Genomic DNA, 19,979 nt, shown 5'->3' with positions numbered 1-19,979 from the left:
CCTTTCTGCCGGCGGTGTCGAGTGTAATCACCACGTGTTCCGCGGAAAGTTGCGACCAGCTCGGAAAATCAGAAGCGAGCGTACACCTTGATTGACCCACCTTCCCCTGTGCTCGAGGGCATACACACACACATACACACCGAGGTAGCACCAGACGACACGTACGCGTAGCCCATAAATGTGCGTTGGCCAAACGTGACGTATGGCTATGTACTACTATGCTAGCAAGCTATCAGCAGTCGCATGCGGCACTCGCTGCCGGCAAGGATTAGCGCGCCGCCATCGGACCAACCGCACCAATCGGCAGCAGGGCCAGCAGGGGCAGGGGGCGGGCGGTGGCGGTGGCGGCGGCGGCACCGGTGGCAAGAAGGACGACGATGAAGACTCCGACGATAATAACAAAGATAAAAAGGTAATTGCGATCGCGCGAGACAGATACGCACCTCTCACTCTAGCTCCCTCCCTCTCTCTCTCTGTTTTTGTCCAACCTGGCGTACCTTCAGGTATGCTTTTTGCCATACCAACACACACACACATCGGGAAACGGTGTGACGGGGTGGTGGAAAATCATGCGGTGGGAAAACCGCAGCGAAACCCCTTTCCGGTTGCGCTGGCACCGTGCGAGGAATGACAAACTAAAACATCACCCCTAGCAACGTGGGGCTTGGGAAAATTCTGAAGAAAGTAACCACAAGTTCACGTGAAGAGATGTTGCCTTTTTGAAGTATCACAAACGTGAAGCTCCCTCCCCTACCTCCACCGTCCGTGCCTTCTGGTGTCAAGAGGCTTCCCCTAGGATGAAAGGTTTATCTTTTTCCACCGCGTCATGCAGTAACTAACGCAGTAGCCTAGTTAGGCGAATTCCAAACAGTGCCGGCGCGCGGGAATCTCGCATGCCCCCCGGGGCTATAATAAAGGCACCGATAAGGACGACCAGGGTCGGGAACACGCAACGCCCGAGGAAACACACGGGGCATTGCTGGAAAACATCGAGCGTGTACCGAGGCTCGGAATACCATTACCGGATGGCTCGTTATAAATACCATCGTAGCACGAGACCGGGGTATATCAGTTCAGTGTAAAGATTCTTCGGAATCGTACCGGTGTACGGTGGCTCGGAATCAGATGGAAAGATTCTACCATTTTCTCTTCCTTCAGGAAAAAACCACATGCAAAGCGATAAGTTTACATCACAAGAAAATACTCCTGCTCGACGGAAGGATTTTCCATCGAACTCGCCACTTAGATCTCAGTGAGAAATGTCGTCTCGCACGAACAGTTGCTTAAAAATGGCTCGTGACGAGCGCGCGAGCGCCTCCATAATTCAAACCGACAGCACGACACGAACCAAGTGAGTCAAGAATAATTAGATTCTCGAAGGCACCGCGGGCCACATGACGCGCATGCAAGTTTTCCGACCGATACGCAAATTATGGCGCGGTCCAAAATTAGTCGTGATTGGGATTCGAAAGCAGGCGAACACACGTACCGAGATAGATGTATCTTGCAGACGATCCGTCGGCGAACATATTGAGAAAGGAAGTGGGAAAATGAATTAACAAAAACAGACATCTTCGCGATCTATAAATAAAAACAAACACGAACGAACAACCGGGCCAAGTCTGCGGGTTTTCGCCGGATGGTGCCGTGAATACGTAACGAACTTTTTGAATGATGAATCATGGATTCTTGTCCTCCGTTTTTTGTTTCTGTTTTGTGCTTGTGGGTTTTCCTTGCACACATACGTCGTGCATTGTTAAGTAACCTATCACATCATTCTATGTGTTTCTATTCTGATCATGATTCAGTATAACGAATTGTTGTTCAATTGTGCTTCTTTGTCTAGAATCAATCATTCTACATCATACAATCTAGAGAGGTTCACAATTTATGAGTTTTTTCAACTTGTAAATTAACTTTTGTATCGCTGTTATGATAATCTTGTTTACGAATATTAAGAACGATAATTATTCTGCAAGTGCGCATCAAGTAAATCACTGGAAAAAAACAAACTTACCATAACCACCTCTAATGACTTTCGAATATTTTACTCACACGCATGCATAAAACCATTAAATCTATGCATGTGGTCACGTTTGCATAACGCAACTTTAATGGAAGTATGCCACTGGCTTCCAAAAGGATTACCAACCGTGCATTCCATGGTGGAGAGGGGGTAGAGAGGGGGAAGTGGCAGCAACACTGTCCGCAGACCAAAGTATTGTTGATGCATGATTCTGAATGATGCAGTTGCTTATTCCAATGGCGTTACCGAGCTGCATTGGTCAGGATGAAAATTTTCAATGAATATTGAATATGATGCTTTAGTCATTAGCATGGATTATGCATGGGAGGTGTTTTGCAGAGTAGAGAGCTTGTTCTTTTTTTTCGTTACCTGTGCCGCATGGATCGCTGCCCAACGGATGTACAAGGAGAAATAAAAACTAAAACAATACATCAAGCTATTGGCTTGTCGAGGGCTTGAATATTTTTATGCGGAAAAAAATCTTTTCGTTCATATCAGGGTAGAAAATCGAAAAAAATTTTTGCAAATTTCCATACTAACAGAAAATAAATTTCATTTACGTAAAACAAGTGTCCCTTTGCCAAAAATGTTGTTGATGCGCTGAAACCAAATTTCATAACTTTACACCGAACAGCTTCTCGCCAATTTGTTTGTCGTCATGGCAACCACTTCAGCAAACCACGATTCACTTTAATAACCGCTGGGGCGCAGTCAAACCCCGCAGTTTTCACTTCTAGGAATTGCCAAACCACCATTAAAAAATTATTTGTTTCCGTTCCCAAAACCATTCCAGGCGCTCTCGAGTTTCTTCTGTGAAAGCACCAATGATACCATTGTGATACAGGTGAAGTCGTCGGAGCAGCCGGAAGTGTGCTGCGAAAGCACCCCAACTCTTGTGGTAAGTCGTCACGCTCGAGTACACTCCTCTCGCAAACACATTCGTACCAAAGCTTATACTGTGTAATGTACAACAAACAAAAAAGGCTTAACACCACGAAAAAACAGCAAAACCATACTTATTTTCGATTCATCTCAACTTATCTCTCCCGGGGGCGCCTGTCGGATTCGAATTTTAATCATGATCACCCTTTTCACCTTCAACAACAATCAACAAACGTCCTGAAGCGCCATTGTGTTTTTTTATTTTCATGCCGTTTGCTTTTCTTTCCCCATTTCCGCTCTTCCGTCACCTCCGTTAATCCGAGACAGTCTCGGATGCGATTCGAATCAATCCACACTCGAAACCCGTAAATAAACTTCGTCAGAACAGTGGCTCTCCTGTTTTTTTTTTTCGTCGTTTTGGTAAGCCCTTGGATTTTCCACTGGCATGGCCCCGCAAGCATGGCGCAGACGATGTCCCGATTAAATGTAATTCAACACCAGTGTGACAGCAGGTCGTGCAGCAATCCGAATTGAGAATACATAAAACCGAATCATCTCATCTATCCACCGCAAATAAGCACTTCCACGAACTCGTCTCGGATTCGACCGGGCTCCTTGACGAATTCGCTACGATTCGATGTACGGCCTCTGTCCGTAGTAACGTACAAAGGAATTTCCACCTTTTGTGAAGCTCGTATCATATTCCAAGGGCGCTTGGAAAACGCATTCGAAGAATGGAGAACTTTTTCCCCCTTTTGCGGCTGAGAGTTTTGAAGTAAACACACGTATTTTTAACATTTCATAAAATAATGAAAATACACTGGAAACAAACACAACCGAACGGGAGATTAAAATTCTTGTAAAATTACGTTCCAAATGGTCAAAAACAGATACAAACTGTCCTGTGTTTTGCTAAATAAAGCAACACAGCAGCAGAGTCTGAACAACAATTTTGAGAATCCAATTAGAAACTCATCCAAACGAGTCTGATTCGGTTTCATGCCCAGATTTCCCAAAACGGTTACCGTAGCAGACGCATAGTAAATATCGCAAAATTTCAAACGAAAAGCCACGGCGCAAAACGCACGGCTCTATCAAAAGCAAATCCGAGTGCATGAAACTTTTCCCATTAAGCCCCATTCTGAATAAATACTGCTCCATCAACGGCAGACCCGGGCGCCCAAAAATCCGGTACCGGTTCACGGTTACCCGGTGCCGGAAAACTACGATAAAATATCAGCATTATCACTCATCTGAAGTTAATACCTAAAACCCGGCCCGGCCGCGACTCGACCAGGAAAGGCCCGTGTTTTGGTTCACACTTCCAAGAATGCCCACAACGCCACCGTGCCGAACCGCAGGGTAGCAGTTTGCGAGGGGGTGAAAATAGGATTTTCCCAATTAATATCTGCTATTTCGGTATTCTACTTTGCTACGCACGGAAAGAAACCAATATCATGTTTCGATACCGTGAGGGCTCGCTTCCACTTTTGTATGCGTATGCGACTGAATGTATCCCAAATCCAATTTCACGAAGTTGTCAGCAGTTTCCTTCGGGGTTTCTTTTTATTTCTCTTTTTTTTTCCTTCTTTTTTTCACCGCCGTTGTCTGTCAATACTTTTTTTTTTTGTTCAGTACGCTGGAACTTTCAGCCCCGCCGGTCAAACTCTCGCCTGTTTGTTGGAATGTTGTCGAACCGAAAGGCAGATTCTTAAGATTTATTTGACAGAGAAGCCTGAAAGCCTAGCTCGGCTCGCATGCGGAATTAGTTTTGTTTTGCTTGCTTTTTTTTGTCGTGTGTATTTCGGTGGTGTTCATCCGGTCCACCCGACCGTTGCCCTGTGTGGGGAGCTGAGGTCATGAATAAAGTATTCCTAACTCTGCTTACATTCCACGGTACATTCCAATATGTCTTTCGACTTTTACGGTCGACCGACTCATGACACATTCATTACACGACTCTTTAACGCACACAAAAGGGCGCGTGTTTCTTTTTTCTTCCTTCCTCGAGGAGTGTTCCCCGGGAGAGTATTTTCCTTCCCGTCTAATAACTAAAGCCGCCTCAAAGCTTATGCTCGAACTTATGGCTTACAAAAGTAACCGGAAAGGGACTGACTTTCCGCACATTTGTAGGACGGCACAAATGAACGGGTAGGGTGATTGGAGAATAATTCCTTCTAATAAATAGCCTCAGCCATAACGGGACGGGATTTTCGGTGCCCGTGGATTTCGTGGAGAAAAATTGGCAGGAATAATTTAGCCGCGCGCTCCGGAATGACGATGCTGTATAAGAAATCACGTGGTTATGTCAGCTAAATACAATTCCGGTGCGTAAAGAAGTAGGAGAATAACAAAAAAAGTGTGTGATAGGCAATCTTTATACCACCACCCACTTGAACAGCAAATCAAATCTATGATTGATGACACGTGAATGAAACATTCTCCGGCGCCGTACAACAGCGTTTCCTTTTCCCGCCTTTCAAGCACCCACCCGCGCCCTGGAAAACACCCTTCGGCCACATCGCCAACGACATGGCCGATGATGACTCTGTCGTTTGCTAAATCTGCGCCGCGGGTCGCGAGAAGGCCGAAGAAGATCACCGGAAGTCCGGAAGGTCCTGTCTCCTCGTACCGTAAACCATGACCACATCGATACCTCCCACTGGCTGGATGATGATGGGTCGATGGGTGGAATCGGTTGGCCTCGGCCCGGTCGTAACATTATCGGACAGTTTCGTTTTGATGACCGAAGCATTATAGACGTCGATGAAAGCGTTTACCACAGTGTGAAGCACACCATTTCACTCACTATGGTCTGCGTTCGTTGTAGGAATTTTATGCCTGAATTGACAGAAAGAAGAAAGAAGTTTTTATGGACAATCTTGGATTGTGTAACTAAAAGAGTAATTTTCTACATAAAACCTGTTGATCAAATTGCAGATTGATGGCTGAATAATAGTTAATGGAGGGATAAGAAACACTCGTAAAATGAAACTCTAAACACCTTATCTTTTTATCTCTCCAGAGGTATCGGAGAAACGGTATTGAGTGAATGAAGAATTTGATTCTTTATATTTTCTACTCACAAGATAGTAGAAATATAAAGAAAATATTTAAAATTATTATATCCTGCAATTTATTCAATTTCAATGCCCTGCCCAAGGATTGCTGTGAGAATCCCTGCGGGTAAAAGTAAAATAACGTAACCGATCGGACGTCAACCGGTCTTTCTCTCCCCGGGACACGTTGGATCCGACGTTTGTACTGGGAATCCCCCGTCGAGCGTTGTGTAACGACCTCCCGATACGTTCAACGCTCAAGACCAGCCTTCCAGAAAAAAAACCTTGTTGCAAATACCGTCCGCACGTTGCCCATCGAGCTTATAGCTGTCATGAAATCAATTCCAGCAGACGCTATTCCCATTCGCCTTCCCTTCCCAGACGCCACGGAGTCTTCGAGAACGAGTCGACGAGATTTTGTTGCGAGCAATTACTCTCGGGCCATTTCGCTCGGGCCAAACCCTCGCCGGAGATCGTCTTTGGTGGCTGATTAAAATTGAAATGGACGCCCGTGTCTGGTGCGCGTGGCAAAATCGCATTCGCGGATCGCAAATCTGCTTCGAAAAGCACTTCATTTTCCCCGACACGCCGATGGTCCATTAGAAAGGGAGTTTTGCTTTCTTTCAGCAAACGGGGGGGTTTTTTGTAACATTTTCAAGTTCCCACGACGACGGCCATCGAATGATGCGGAGCCGGACGCACAGTGATGTAATTAAATTTTCCATTTGCCCCCTTCGTTCGGCGGATCGATCGGTGATCTTTTGCTCCGTTTTTTTGGTAGGGGAAAAACAAGTTGCAGTTCCTTTTTTTCCGGGCACCTTTTGCCGTTTGATCCTTTCTCGCTTGCGATAAAATTAGAAATGGAAAAGAGTTTCCGTCGACCTTAAAGGACCGAAAGGGGCATAAAAGAGGTGGCTGTTAAAGGACACAAAATGGACACGCCAACCGAAGCACTGCCGTGCTGCTCCCATCCCCTTCCCCCATCCGCCGGTGTAACGGTTATGATTCATCAAACTTTCGAGTGCGCCTGTCGAACGGTGACGATGATGGTGCTCTCGAATGGTTATTTGTCCGCAGTTAATGTAGTAGAAATGGGAAACCCTCATGGAGTGTTTTCGCTTGAGTTCCGTTTACGGTACGCCGTTCCTTCCCGTTTATTGATTCTACGTGGCCGGCCGTAGAACGTGAAGCTACTCTACCGTTAAATGGAACCGAAACTTTTCGGACGCTTTCCCTCCCACCGATATTGATGGTGTCCAGTTGTGGATAGGCTCTGTCTGTCTGAGTTTTGGCCGTGCCGCTTCCATGCGGGATGGGAAAGGGATTTTATACAAAACCTGAGGGCATTAATAATCTCAACGAACTTCCAAGAAGGGCGTTGGCATCGGGGCTCATATGGAAAATGCGGTCGTCTAATCTCGATCCACGATTCAAATGAGATCTATGGTTTAGGCAAGGAAAACCCAGCTTTCGCCGTTTGTCTGGGCGGTCGTCATTACTATTTCAACCTCTTTGTCATAATGCTGAAGAGAAAAAACCCCAAAAATACATTAAGAAATTTATAAAAATGAGGGGATGTTCATAAATTGATTTAATGTTCGCATCATTATTCGTTGTTCGAAAATTCTTTAAAAATTATTCTTTTCGAACCACATCACGAAGAGAATTATTTATATTCTAGCCAGAAGATATGAAGCAAAAAAGGGATCAAGAAAAGAGAGGATAAAAATCGTTTTGTATCCGCATTTTTCAAAATATGATGACGAAAGACTTTATTTTCCCTTCGAACAGCACACAACAAACAATGCCTTCCAGTACGTCACTGAACGTGAAACGAGGCTTTAACTGCTTTTCCTTCCTCTTTCCACGCCCAAACAATGCACGCCATCACCATCGACAACGGACTGGGATCGAACTCGCGCGCAACAGCACACGGCCAGCCTCGGTAGCGGCGGGGTGATGTACGGCCAAGGGGCCATTGTTTCCGGTCCGCTAGAATCGCTAATAGATTTACTGATGCCCAGCAACGTGGAAGAATTCGATCAGGTAAGCCCGGTTCCGGGAGCGGTGATGCGGAAAGGACACGCAGTTCGGGCAGATGGACACGGTCAGCGGAATGCAGTTGACTGCAGCCGACACCGATGAAATCCGCCTGCCCCGTGCACGCATCCCCCTGCCCCTTTGCCCTTCGAAAACAGGAAATTTAATTGTGCGTCATTTGCATCTTTCTCCATCCCGAACACACACGCGTCAAACGCAGGACTACGTCTTCTCGTTTCTGCTGTCGGCGAGGTTTTTCATCCGCTCCTACGAGCTGCTCGGGAAGCTGCTGGAATCGATCCCGGACCCGGAACCGGTCGAGCGCCTCGTGCCACTGTTGGGCGTCTGGACGAAGATGTTCCCGTACGACTTTCGCGACGAGCGCATGATGAATCACGTGAAACATATCGTAGTTAGGTATGGCGAGTACAGTGTTTTTTGTTGTGCTTTGGAAAAGTGCCAGCTTTCCCGGAAATATGTGGCCCGATTCGATGATTGATCATTGCCATCACTCACGCGGCATACACGGAAGCGTTCCACTCCATCGGGGGAGTTGCTAATTAACTCCGTTTTTCCACTCCCTCCGGCAGATGTGCGGACACCAAGCTCGCCAATGTGGTGTCCCAGCTACTGTGTGCCTTGTTAGCTCGACTTACGGAGCTGGAAAATCACGAGGAGGAACTCAAAAGCTATCAATCAAGCGTAGACAATAAGGTAAGTCTCGAATCAGGTGTGCGACCAGCGTGTCGAAAATTAAGCCAGCCAAAGCGGCTTAAAGGCGCACCGGCGAGCATTAATCCTTCCAAACTCCATCTGAATCCAGACTGAAAGCATCGGCTGGCCAACGGCGACCCAGCTGGCGCAGCTGCTCTGCCGCATCGAGCGCAAGCTGGCCAAGCACGTCGGCCCGGAAGAGTTCGTCCAGTGCAGTCCCAACCTGCTGAAGGATCCCAACCGGGAGGACTTTACGCCGAAACCGAGCTCGAGCGGTGGCGGCGGCGGGCCGGATGGGGCATCGCACGGGATGGCGCTGGATGGGAAGAAAACCTGCAACCTGGAGAGTTACCTGGAATGGTCCGCCCGGTTGCGATTGCTGGTTGCCAACGAAATACTGAAGGTATGAACCGCACTTCCGAAAGTAGTTTTGGGAAAACATATCCAAAATCCTTCGGATTGGGTAGTAAGCTTCTTTTTCATCCTTTTTTAATACCTCCCCGACAGTGCCAAAATATCCAAGAACGCAACAAACAGTTCGAGCTGTGGAGCGGGGCGGCCCAGTACTGTTTGCTGGTCGGCAACTACAACAGTGCGACGGCCATCCTGGAATCATTTGATCTTCCACCGGTTGCTCGGCTGCAGATAACGGTAAGCGCACTAGGATCCCGTAATGTTGCCCATTTGCCCCAGTGGGTTGTTTAATGACCAACTCCCTCCTCCCACAACCGGAAACCGATACCACATGTAACGTAAGGCTGTAAGCTGGCCTTTGAAATACGTACACTTATTTTGGGGGGAGAAAGATCAAAAAACAAAATGCTGTCCGGTACATTGTATGTTTCGTTTTATATGCATTTTTTTTAAATAGGTTGTAGTGGCAATTTTCTCAACAACCTGTTTGAAACAGGTTTTTACATTTCTTTGAAACTTCAAACGCATCCAGAACAGAGAAAAAATTGATTAAATATAAAAAGCAAACTTGACTGCTCGGACTTACCACTTTGAAAAACACCGTTTTCGTACATATAATTTTTTTGTAACAAGCTTTCCTTTCCCTGTGACAGGTTTTTTTTTTGTTGGCTACCAGTTTTAATTAACTCATACATAATTAAAATGCACTCCCTTCCAAAGCGGGAGTGGGTTTTTGTGCGATACATTGAGATGATGAATAAAAACCAACAAGAACGAATGCGAAGCCATCCTTTTCAACAGAACCACACTAAAATGAGCCCATAATCCTTAACAAGCGCATTAATGCAACGTGACCCCCTCTCCCTCCCCCCCCCCTCTCTCTCCATCCTGACGCCATTAAGCGTAATCCAATCGAATCGCACTTTGTCCGACCGCGCACTATTCTCGAAATCACTCAAAAGATTATTCACCACCACCAACGCCGAGAAAGCGAAGTCATAAAAATTAATCAAACGGAGCAAATCGGAATGCGGGTGTGTTTATGCGGGAAAAGGGGTGGGAGAAAAAGGTCCCGGGAAGGCAACAATCACTTCCCCCGTGGGAGGGCAAACGGTCCCATACCTCGTGTAATTTACTATCGATTGCAAAAAGCACTCAACAATTCCGAAGATTGTTTCCGCAGCGCGCTTTCCAGGCCGGGGGGGGGGAATGGAATTGGAACGAAACGGCGCACCGGGACAAGAAAAGGGGGGGGGGGGGGGGAAGTTTCCAGTTTAGAAAACTGCACTCGAGAAGGTAAAGCATTGTGTGCATTGCTTCAGTGCATTCGGTAATGCTGCTCGGTGCGGTAACGATATTTTTTACGCTGCGATGGCGACGGGATTGCTTCACCATCGTGCAGTCGAAAGGACACGAAAACGCTCACGGGAAAACCTTAGCCACTGTGTGCCTTCCCGGTTGCAGCGAAGTGCAGAAAACAATCACAGATTAAAAAAGGCTCCAGCCGTAACACGGGAAAGGAAAAGGAACGACCGTAAATCAACAAGATTACTTTCCTACATCGATGGTAATCCGTGCGATTCGGAAACAACTTTTCGCCGGATGCGCTCCCGAAAGCAATCACCGAAAAAGTATTGCACCATATGCTGAACCGTCGATCGGGCTACTGCGGGACCGGTGTCCTTGTTCCGGTGTGAACATCAAACGGAACTTTTCACCAAAAACCCTTGGGACCGATCGTACCGGAAGGGAAAACCAATAACGCACCAACAATCGATGGATGACGTACAAAGCCATGATTGTACTGGATGTATTTGAGGAAAAACACGTCACTGTTTGATTTACTGTGATTTTTTATTGCTTTGTCCTGAACGACTTTTACTGAATTTTCCTTAAAGGACTGTTTGTCTACATCGATCCCATTTGGTTAAAAGCCATTATTTTCTTCTTCAGGATGCGAGTAAAACCCCTTTTCTCGATCGGAAAACAATAAAACATTCCAGTGGCGCCATGTTACGGTGTGTCACGGGTGACACACTTAAACTGTCCACTGGCACTCACGCCGGCTAATGACAGAGTTTTCCGAATGGACTGTTTTCCCTCCACCAACGGAAAAAATCGCGCGAAGTGTCGAGCGAACGCCCTCGGTAACCTAAAGCCAGTCAACCCCCGGGTTCGACCTGACAAGTTTCAATTATCCGGGACAAATTAGTTTCATTTTCTTTCGTCACCATTGTCCGTCGTTCGAGTCGCTAAATCGCTAAAGTCCGAAGTGCACTCCCACTAATGTTGTTTTTCTTTCACTCTACTTACATGCCCCGGACGCGCAGTGGAGCAAACTGTCGTCGACAACGAGCCAACAGCTGGACTGCATGCAGCGGCACGCCGAAGGATGCGGTAATCTTTGGAGCAAACAAACGGAACAGCAGCAGCAACATCATCAGCATCAGCACGGCCTCGGCGGTGGGGTGGAAAGGCGACGCACTGCCGGTCCCGGATCGTCCTCCTCCAGCAGCACCTCGTCGTCGAAACCGGCGACTTCCGGCTCGAGCGGATCCATCGTGAACCGGTCCGGCTCCAACGAATGGGTAGTGCTTCCGGTCTTTGTCGATATTATTAAACTGGCCCTGAAGGCGCGGGAGGACTGCTGCGTGAGGTGAGATGGGTTGAAACTTTAACATAAAGATATCGAAGTGGGAAATCGAAGAAGAGGAGGAGAGCAAAACAAAATGCTCACCCAACAAAAGGGGTGGCACAGAGAGGTATCATGCAAATGTAGCTTCCGGTAACGAGATCACTTGCATTGATGTCACGACCAAGCGCTCGAACCATTACACCGATGCGAACCGGGGCCAACTGTTTACCGATTGGGTTGTTCTTTTTCTCACCCCCTGCATGGACGCAGACTCCCGAATGGACACATAAACATGACAGCTTTCGATCGGATGGCGGCCATCGTCGGGGCATTCACCAAGCACATGGGTCAGGTCAATCAAACGCTTCCGGACGTCGGCGAGTTCGGCGCACTGTGCCAGTACATGCAGAGCTGTAAGCTTCGCAACGAAACAGGTGAGCAGCGCCCGTGTATGTTTATGTTTGCTTTTTCGTGTGCTTTTTTGTGTGTCGTGTGCATGCCAGCAGACCCCGGGAGCGCTGCCAGATGGTTCGGATGGATGGCATGTTTTTGTATCCCGTTTGTTTGCTACCGCCAGGCTCTTATTGCTTTCGTCTTTCGCTAACGGAACGGTTCAAACGTGGTGTGCCTACAAATAACCAGGCGCCTCCATTAAACTGTTAGGAGTTTTTTGTTTTCAGTAACCTAATAAAGTTATTTTTCATTGAAAAGGATCAACCGTTGAGTTTGAAACATGCTGTACGTTGGATCAATTTGATCAAATAATGGACGAATTGAAATAAGAAGTATTGCGAACATGTTGTTTGAAAACAACCAGGCGCCTCCATTGCCACCGAAAGTAGAAATTTGTGGTTCATGTGGTAAAAATTCTCACACATTTGAATTATAAAGCATATTCATTTTTTTATGTCACTTCTCATAGAGGAAATCAGTTAAAATTTATCTCTAACGAGTACCGGTTACCCAATTGGAACATCCGTTTGATCTAAATCACCGCGAGACAGCCGCGTTCACACACTCCGCGTTAAATTTATGATGAAAAATTCACATCCACTTGGAAATAAGTACTTTCATCATGCCACCGCAAAACTCTCCTTCAACGGAATGCAATTTGTCCCGGCACCAACCCGTCCCGTCCAAGGCATTCCGGCGAACTATAATAGCCGCACAACAATGCAAAAACATAAATCACGCAAAGTTCCGCCACTGCAACCGACCGGGCAAACCGTCCAGAAAAGTGGGCATTTAGTGAACTACAAATTGAATGTGTCCACTCACACGCTCTGGCAAGGTTGTCCCCTTGCCGTCCGTTTTGAGGGTTTTTTTTTTCTTTTGGAAAAATGCCAGATCGATGCCAAAACGCAAACGACGAAATCTAATAATCCAGGGAAAACTGAGTCAAACAAAAAAACCGAGGGACATTCAACCGTGCCTGGTGGGCAGTAAAAAAAGGTCTAGAGCCCCAAAATATTCGCAATCCAACAGCGTTCGATTGCGGGATCTTGCTTTGCCACAATCCTCCCGTCCCGACACATATTTTATCAATTCATATGCATTTATCGATGATGTTTGCGCTACCGACCGAAAAACCCGACACGACAGCCATGTCCACCCGGGCTGTACCCGGGGGTTGAGATGTGTCTGGAGATCGTCCCTGTGTGTGTGTGTGTTTCAAAGCATCCACATCCTGCAGTGGGTAGAAAATTGGCATGTACAGCAAACCGCAACGCAAAGCTCGGTAGAAATGCGCATCTGGTTTTTATCTGTTTTATTTCTCGGTTTGTGGCATCCGGTGTGAGGAACGCCCTTTCCCCCCTCCCCCTTCCAATCTGCCCATTTAATCGCGGCTGTCGAAAAAAAAAACACCGAAAAAAAATGGTTCCAATGAAAAATATCCAACCCCGGCGGGGGGTGCTGCAAACAGCATTTTCCTTGCGAAACGAAAAGCAAAAATTCGTTTAAACTCGACACAACATCCCAAGCGTGCGGCACACCGGCCCGGTTTGTGTAGTTCTTTCCCATTGCAAGGAACTGCACGATGAAATGAAGAGAAGTAACACAAAAAAAAAACGTGGAAAGAAGGGAACCTACCGGTTCCGAAAAAACCGGTTAGTTGCCACCGGAGAAAAACAAGCAAGTTGTGAAAAACGGGCACCAACTGGGCCGTAGGTTCGGGTCCGAGTATTTACCTAAGCTCATGAATAAGTCCGCGGGTGTCCCCTCGCGCCGAATGGAATGCCTTGACGTATCTGTTTGTATGCAGCCTCCATTGGGGCATTCGAGTTTACGGGGTGGATTTTCCCGTTCAACGCGCCCGAACACACACACACACACACACACACGATGGAAAACCGGTGGGTAAGAAAATATCATCCCACGTGGTGCTATCACCACACACGCGAACCGTTCGCTTTGCACCGCGAGGTGCACTGGATACGGTTCAACTGTCACGATGGCAGGTATCTGGCATCTTCTGGTGGCCAAAACCCAACCCCTGTGGAGGTGGAAAAAAAACAACGAATCCAAACACCTATCACATTCACACCTTCCCGGTCCCCAGGCTGGCCGACCATCGCATAACATTGCGGACTTGCAGACCGGTAGCAGCACGGTGTGCATATGCATTTTTCAGCAGCAGAAGCAGCTTAACTCGCCCACCGGGACCACTCGAGGTAGTTCGCTGGCGGAATGAAAAGCATGTTCCCGAAACGCCGATACCATCGGTGCACTAGGAGGACAGAAAGTGTACCAAATGTATTTTCGTGCACGCAAGGCACCGAGGGGAGATTCCGTTTTATTCCCACGATGGGCAGGACATATATTGGCAATGGCCAACGCGCTATTCGTTGTTAGGGAAAGCCATCCTCTCGCGGGGACGAACCGTTTGATCGGCTCGCTACCGGTCGATGGGTTTCCAGCTCGAATTTCGATTCCGGCAGGACATAATTCGAATTTAATTCCCTTCCGAAAGGTAAACATCGTTCCCACCACGAGCGGGGTTACCGATTCGCTTTCCAACAACGACGACGACGACGACGGCGAAGTCGACGTTTGACGGTGACACAGGTCCTTGATGGTGGATTGGAATTTACTCCGTACTCCGTTTGTGCCTTTCAGGTACAATGTGATAATGGATGCAGCAGCAAAGGCGAATGTTACTTACATTACACCAAACGACCAGCGGCGGGGCAGCAATCCGATCCGGGAAAATTGATTGCCAGGAAGTAATTTTCGTTGTCGTTCCGCACGATTGCATTAGTTTTCAATCGTCGCACGAAGATCAAAAAGGGGGACCGGGGGGAATTTTGCAATATGGAGAAGATAAATCGGCTTCTGTTATAGCGACGGTTGTTGAAATTGCGATGGGGGTTTTTCATAAGATATTTCCACCGTTCGTGCTATTTTATTAGATTAATCTGGAAGAAAAACTATCCCTTGTTTAAACAAACGCAATTAGAAAAACTAGTATTACGGTCCTCTAAAATATTGTACGCCCGTTTAAGTAGGAAAATACAACCCACTCCCATCGAAAAACAAAGGAAAAGAAATGCCTTCCCTCCCTAGCGAGCTGCTATCGCACAGTTTAGCCGAAAAGTTATTGACGTTTAAAGTTTCCCGAATTTCACCTCACCGTGACGTACTGACGTGGATTATGATAACGGCACGGAGATGCCGTTGGCTAGTGAAAAGTGTGGATTTTTCCAACTCGAACACACCCCCCGGGGGAGTAGATGGGAGGGAGGAGGTTCAGTGGAATGAAGAGATGTTCATAGAAAAGCCCGGTTCCACCGGTTGCTTGTGCTCGTGCTCGTTTGCCAGCCAGACAAAGTTGTGCTTCGCAGGAATTCCAATAAAAAGTTTTCTGAAGCGAAAAATAAAACCATCAATGTGTTACGACGTCAATACAATCCTGTCCGCACGCGCACACACACACACACACACCCACAGGGAGCGGAAGGCCCTCGGGAGGAAAGTCTCAGTTTAAAGAGCAAATTCCACGCCTTTCTTGGCCCCCCGGTTGCGCACCTTTGGCGGGTTGGAAAGGTAGGTTAAATTCTTTGCGAAATAGTTAAAAAGCTTCCACCGGCGTCGGATCCACTTTCCCAGTCGACGGCGGCGAGGTGTTTGTTTTGCACTCGAACGCTGATCAAAGGTTTGCACCCAATACAATTTCAATATTGATTATAGTGCGTCCGCGAGCGTGATAAATTATATTGTAATAAATTTATTCAAATTGCATGTTGACGGGCGAACAACAAAACAAAAACTTATACACACCGTTCCATCCTAGTAGCCCTCGAGCGCCCCCGTAGCGGGAATTTTGAATGCAAATTGAACGGGAGAATATTGACGGGAGCTGCAACAAAAAAAAAACAGTTCGCTCCCCCCCGGTTTGAAGCGGGAAAATGTACTAATTTAACTAGACAATATGCATCATCCATGATGCCCTTTTGCAATTCCCTAGTGGAAAGGGGATGGGCACGAGGAAAGAGAAAAGGATCGCAGAAAATGATGGAGTCGACAAAAATTAGAATAATCAACGTATTCATAACAGTTCGAGGAAAAAAAAGCACAAAACAACGAGCGGTGGTTAAGAGAAAGCGATATAAAAGTGAAATAAAAGAGATATAAAAGTGGGATAGAATAAAGCATCTTGCAACGGTGGCCGGCTGGTTCAACAACAGCTTCGAATTAAATTAGCATAAAATGTAAGCGTGCACTTGTGCTGAAGCAGTTTTACCCTTTATTATGCGCTTCTGCTTCTTCTAGCATCCCATTTTTACCGTTCCACTCCAGACGGTTGCTGTTACCACCGGATGGTACCTTTAAATATCAAGTCACACTCACAATGTGTATCGTAAATTAACAAAGTTTAACCGATCCAACGCTGGTTCGGTCGATCGAGAGCAGGCGATAACTCGTCAAAGATAGCACACCACACGATAGCACTGGCCAATCGAGAAAGTGGCAAGTGGCAAAATGGATCTGCGAAGAACGTCTGGCACCAGACCAGATTTTTCATTCAATACCGTACCACACCAGTCGGTCGTTCGTTCGATACTTTTCAGCGGCTAACGAATCTAATCAAACTTGGTATGATCATAACTTCGAGGCTCCGAGGCTTGCCCCCGTAGCGAGTGTCTTGAGCCCTGTGATGATGCGGTTTTGACGAACGAAGGATCATCATCGAAGTTCAAACCGCAAACCCACAATATCGCTTGCGCAAGCCTGGTCATCTAAGGAAAGTGAACTTTTCCGAACACCGGCCGCAAAAGGACGTTTTTTTTTCTCGCACTTCGACTTTGTTAGTTTGTGTTCATGCATTTTTTCTTTACACTTCCTTTTATTGAGCTTCCATTTTTCGTCCATTGTCAGTTTTATCTACGCTCAATCTTCCGGGGGAAATACTGTGTGATACCAGCCCTCCGCCGGGAGACGGTTCGCTGACAAGTTCGCTTTGGGAGTTTTGCCCGAGAGTGGAAAAACTGTTGAAAAACTATCAATCTCCCTCAGTTCCGTCGGGAAGCGATCACCTTGATTATCTCTCACTCGCACTAGCGTTCCGTAGATCGCAGAAAATCTAATGACGGAGAGTATGACGTTGTTTTCTTTTTTGCTGTGAGTTAGGCTTTTGTTTTTCCTCCCCCTGGCCTCCGGGTTGAAAGATAAAGGACCATATTGACAGGACAACCATGTTTGCAACCATTGTACAGAGTTTGTGGTGGTGGTGGGCAAACAGAAGCTTAATTCAATTTAACGTTAACCGAGATAAGAGAAGATTGGTATGAGAGAGGAAAAAAAACCTGACAAATGGTAAGGAAGGCTAAATTGTTGGGAAAAAGGAAAAAAATATTTTAAACCTTTTCCCATGTCCAATCATATTCCACTCTTTTTTATTTTTTGCTGTCCGGAATGAAGAATGTTACCCTCTCCTCTACAACGGGCAAGAATAGTTAATAAAAATGCCATTCCAAGGCTTTGCCAGCTGATGTTGAAAAGCGGAGGGGGGAAGGTTTATCCGTACGACGATGTCCAAGCCATTCCCACAAGAAAGTGCTCGAGACAATGATAGAAGTTCGTTATCTCAGCTGGCCTCCTCCCCATCCCCTCCCTTCGTCGGTTCGGAGAGTGAATGTGCACCAAAAAGTGCAACGGGAACCGGGAAGACAACCCTCGGTAAGAGATGATGATTCTTCGCAGCAACGCTTGGCATGCTGAAGGACCACAGGCAACCCTGGCTTCTTTAGGTCTTTTCTTTTTTCTTGCTGGAATTACTTCTTTCACTGTTCAACCCATATGTGTGTGTGTGTGTGTGCGCGTGTATGTTGGTGAAAGGCACAAGAAGAATGGTCAGCACTGACCGAACGGAAGGCTAGCAGTTGGACGGGATTTTCTTCACTTATTAATAATATTTCTCTTTTCCTGCTTCCTGTTTTTCCCCCCACCGTTTTTCCCATTCTACTTTTTCTCCAGAGCTCATGCTGGCGTCGTTCGAGTGTGAAGCACCAACGCTGGCCGAGAAGGAATTGTACGACGTTGCATAGCATTTGGTGCTGCTGATACTGATGCTGCTTCACTCGATGCAGTCTATGAGGGCCGCGCCATCCCATCCCCTTCTCCCTTGGTGGCCGGTGGCCGACCGGAAAAAGCCATTCTTCGCCATCGAGCGGATTGCAATTCGATTGCGAATCGGTACGGAAATCGAGCGCTCATCATCGGGTGCTCCACTACGGCGAGTGCACAAGAAACTGGTGCTGGTTTTCCACCGTACTCGTCGTGCTGTGAACATGACCTCCGGAAAATGGTGGCATCAAGGATGCGGGAGGCGGAGGAGCCAAGAGTTTATTAAAGGAAAACTCCGTAATCCTTCCGCACGTTTCAGACGATGGTAGGACCGGGAGTGATCTCCTGAAGCGGGGCTACAATAGTGGCGAAACAAAGGGAATAAAATTTTATTTCCAATTATCCATAAAAAATCACTAGGAAAAACGATAGCACAATTGTAGGTTGAAGGAAAGAAGAGGGTTGAGTTGAACTAGGAGAAAAATACAGCAAAACGATGATTCAACTGCAAGAAAGGCGCAGCCAAAGCAGGAGAGATAGGAAGTGATAAACGGATGAGCGGTTATTTCCAAGTCAGTGAAACGGATGATTGTCTTTGGGTTTGTGTGGAGGTGAGGGAAAAGAAATATTTTATCCGCCATCGAAACCTCGGTGCGGGCAATGTTACACTATAAGAGTCTCTCCTCACACACACACAATCTCTCGACCATTGATTCCGTCGTTTGTTTTTTCACCTTCGTTTTGTTTCCTTCACGCTCGGTGCAGTTTATCACTTCGTAGTTTATTATTTCCGGACGAGCGGAAAACCCCCGGTTGGCCAACCAACGGGTAGGAAAGTTAGATGCTTCTCCCAATGTGGATTTATTGTACAGTTTCGAAAGCCAGTCAGAGAGAGAGAGGAAGAGGGCGTGTGGTGGTGAAATGCAATCGAGTGCAACAACGACCGGTGCGCCAAACGATCTTACGCCCCGATTCGTGGCGAAGCGAAAGGAGCAATGATTAAAGAAAATTTATCGTTTTGTCTACGAAAAAAAAACCAACCCTCTCATCCTTGGCTATTCGTTTAATTGGTGTTCCGCAAGGGCGCCGTGAAACCGCACGGCGCTGCATTATCCGTAATTATGGTAACCGGATGTAGATGAGTTTAACGTCCTCGTGTTTGGAAAGGGGAGCGGTTCCGTGAAGGAACAAAAAAAACACAGGTAAGTAAAATCAACGAGGATAACCGGAACCGGTGGTAAGAGGAAAATGAACGAGTTGGTGGTTAGAAATTCCGAAAATTTCGATCCGATTTTAAAGCGCTTGAACCGCCAGCTCGTCCAATTAAGCCGAGTTGATTAACCCTGGTTGGGAGTTTATTTTTAATTGAATTCGTTATTTTAAAACATAAACATAAAGCAGATATACCTTTTTTCAGATTTGCAACAATATTTTGCTTTTAACTACGCAAACATTTTTATTTACTTCTTTTGTTTTCAAACAATGGAATTAAAAAGCTCACAAAAGAAATATCGTCACCGAACCGTCCTCAACGATAAAGCCTCCCCATAAATCGTAATCGGAGTGGCATTGTTGCCGAGTGGCGGTTGGCTAGAATGCTGGTGCAATGTTATTGTGTCGATAAATAAAACCACCACATCAGCGT

At 46.7% G+C, this 19,979-nt stretch overlaps 1 protein-coding gene across 1 annotated transcript; it reads left to right on the top strand.

The window, feature by feature from the left end:
* Positions 1-202: 202 nt before the first annotated feature.
* LOC131281537 (ras-GEF domain-containing family member 1B) lies at positions 203-18,315 on the top strand. Its single transcript, XM_058310874.1, has 10 exons — positions 203-412; positions 2,820-2,924; positions 7,897-8,013; positions 8,228-8,424; positions 8,598-8,721; positions 8,831-9,124; positions 9,229-9,372; positions 11,466-11,791; positions 12,041-12,204; positions 18,245-18,315. Exons 1-10 carry the CDS (start codon positions 203-205, stop codon positions 18,313-18,315), a joined length of 1,752 nt encoding a protein of 583 aa, XP_058166857.1.
* Positions 18,316-19,979: the final 1,664 nt, after the last annotated feature.

This window comes from Anopheles ziemanni, chromosome 2, assembly GCF_943734765.1.
Source record: "Anopheles ziemanni chromosome 2, idAnoZiCoDA_A2_x.2, whole genome shotgun sequence".
Taxonomy (NCBI): Eukaryota; Metazoa; Arthropoda; class Insecta; order Diptera; family Culicidae; genus Anopheles; species Anopheles ziemanni.
This window is presented reverse-complemented; position numbering and strand designations above follow the sequence as displayed.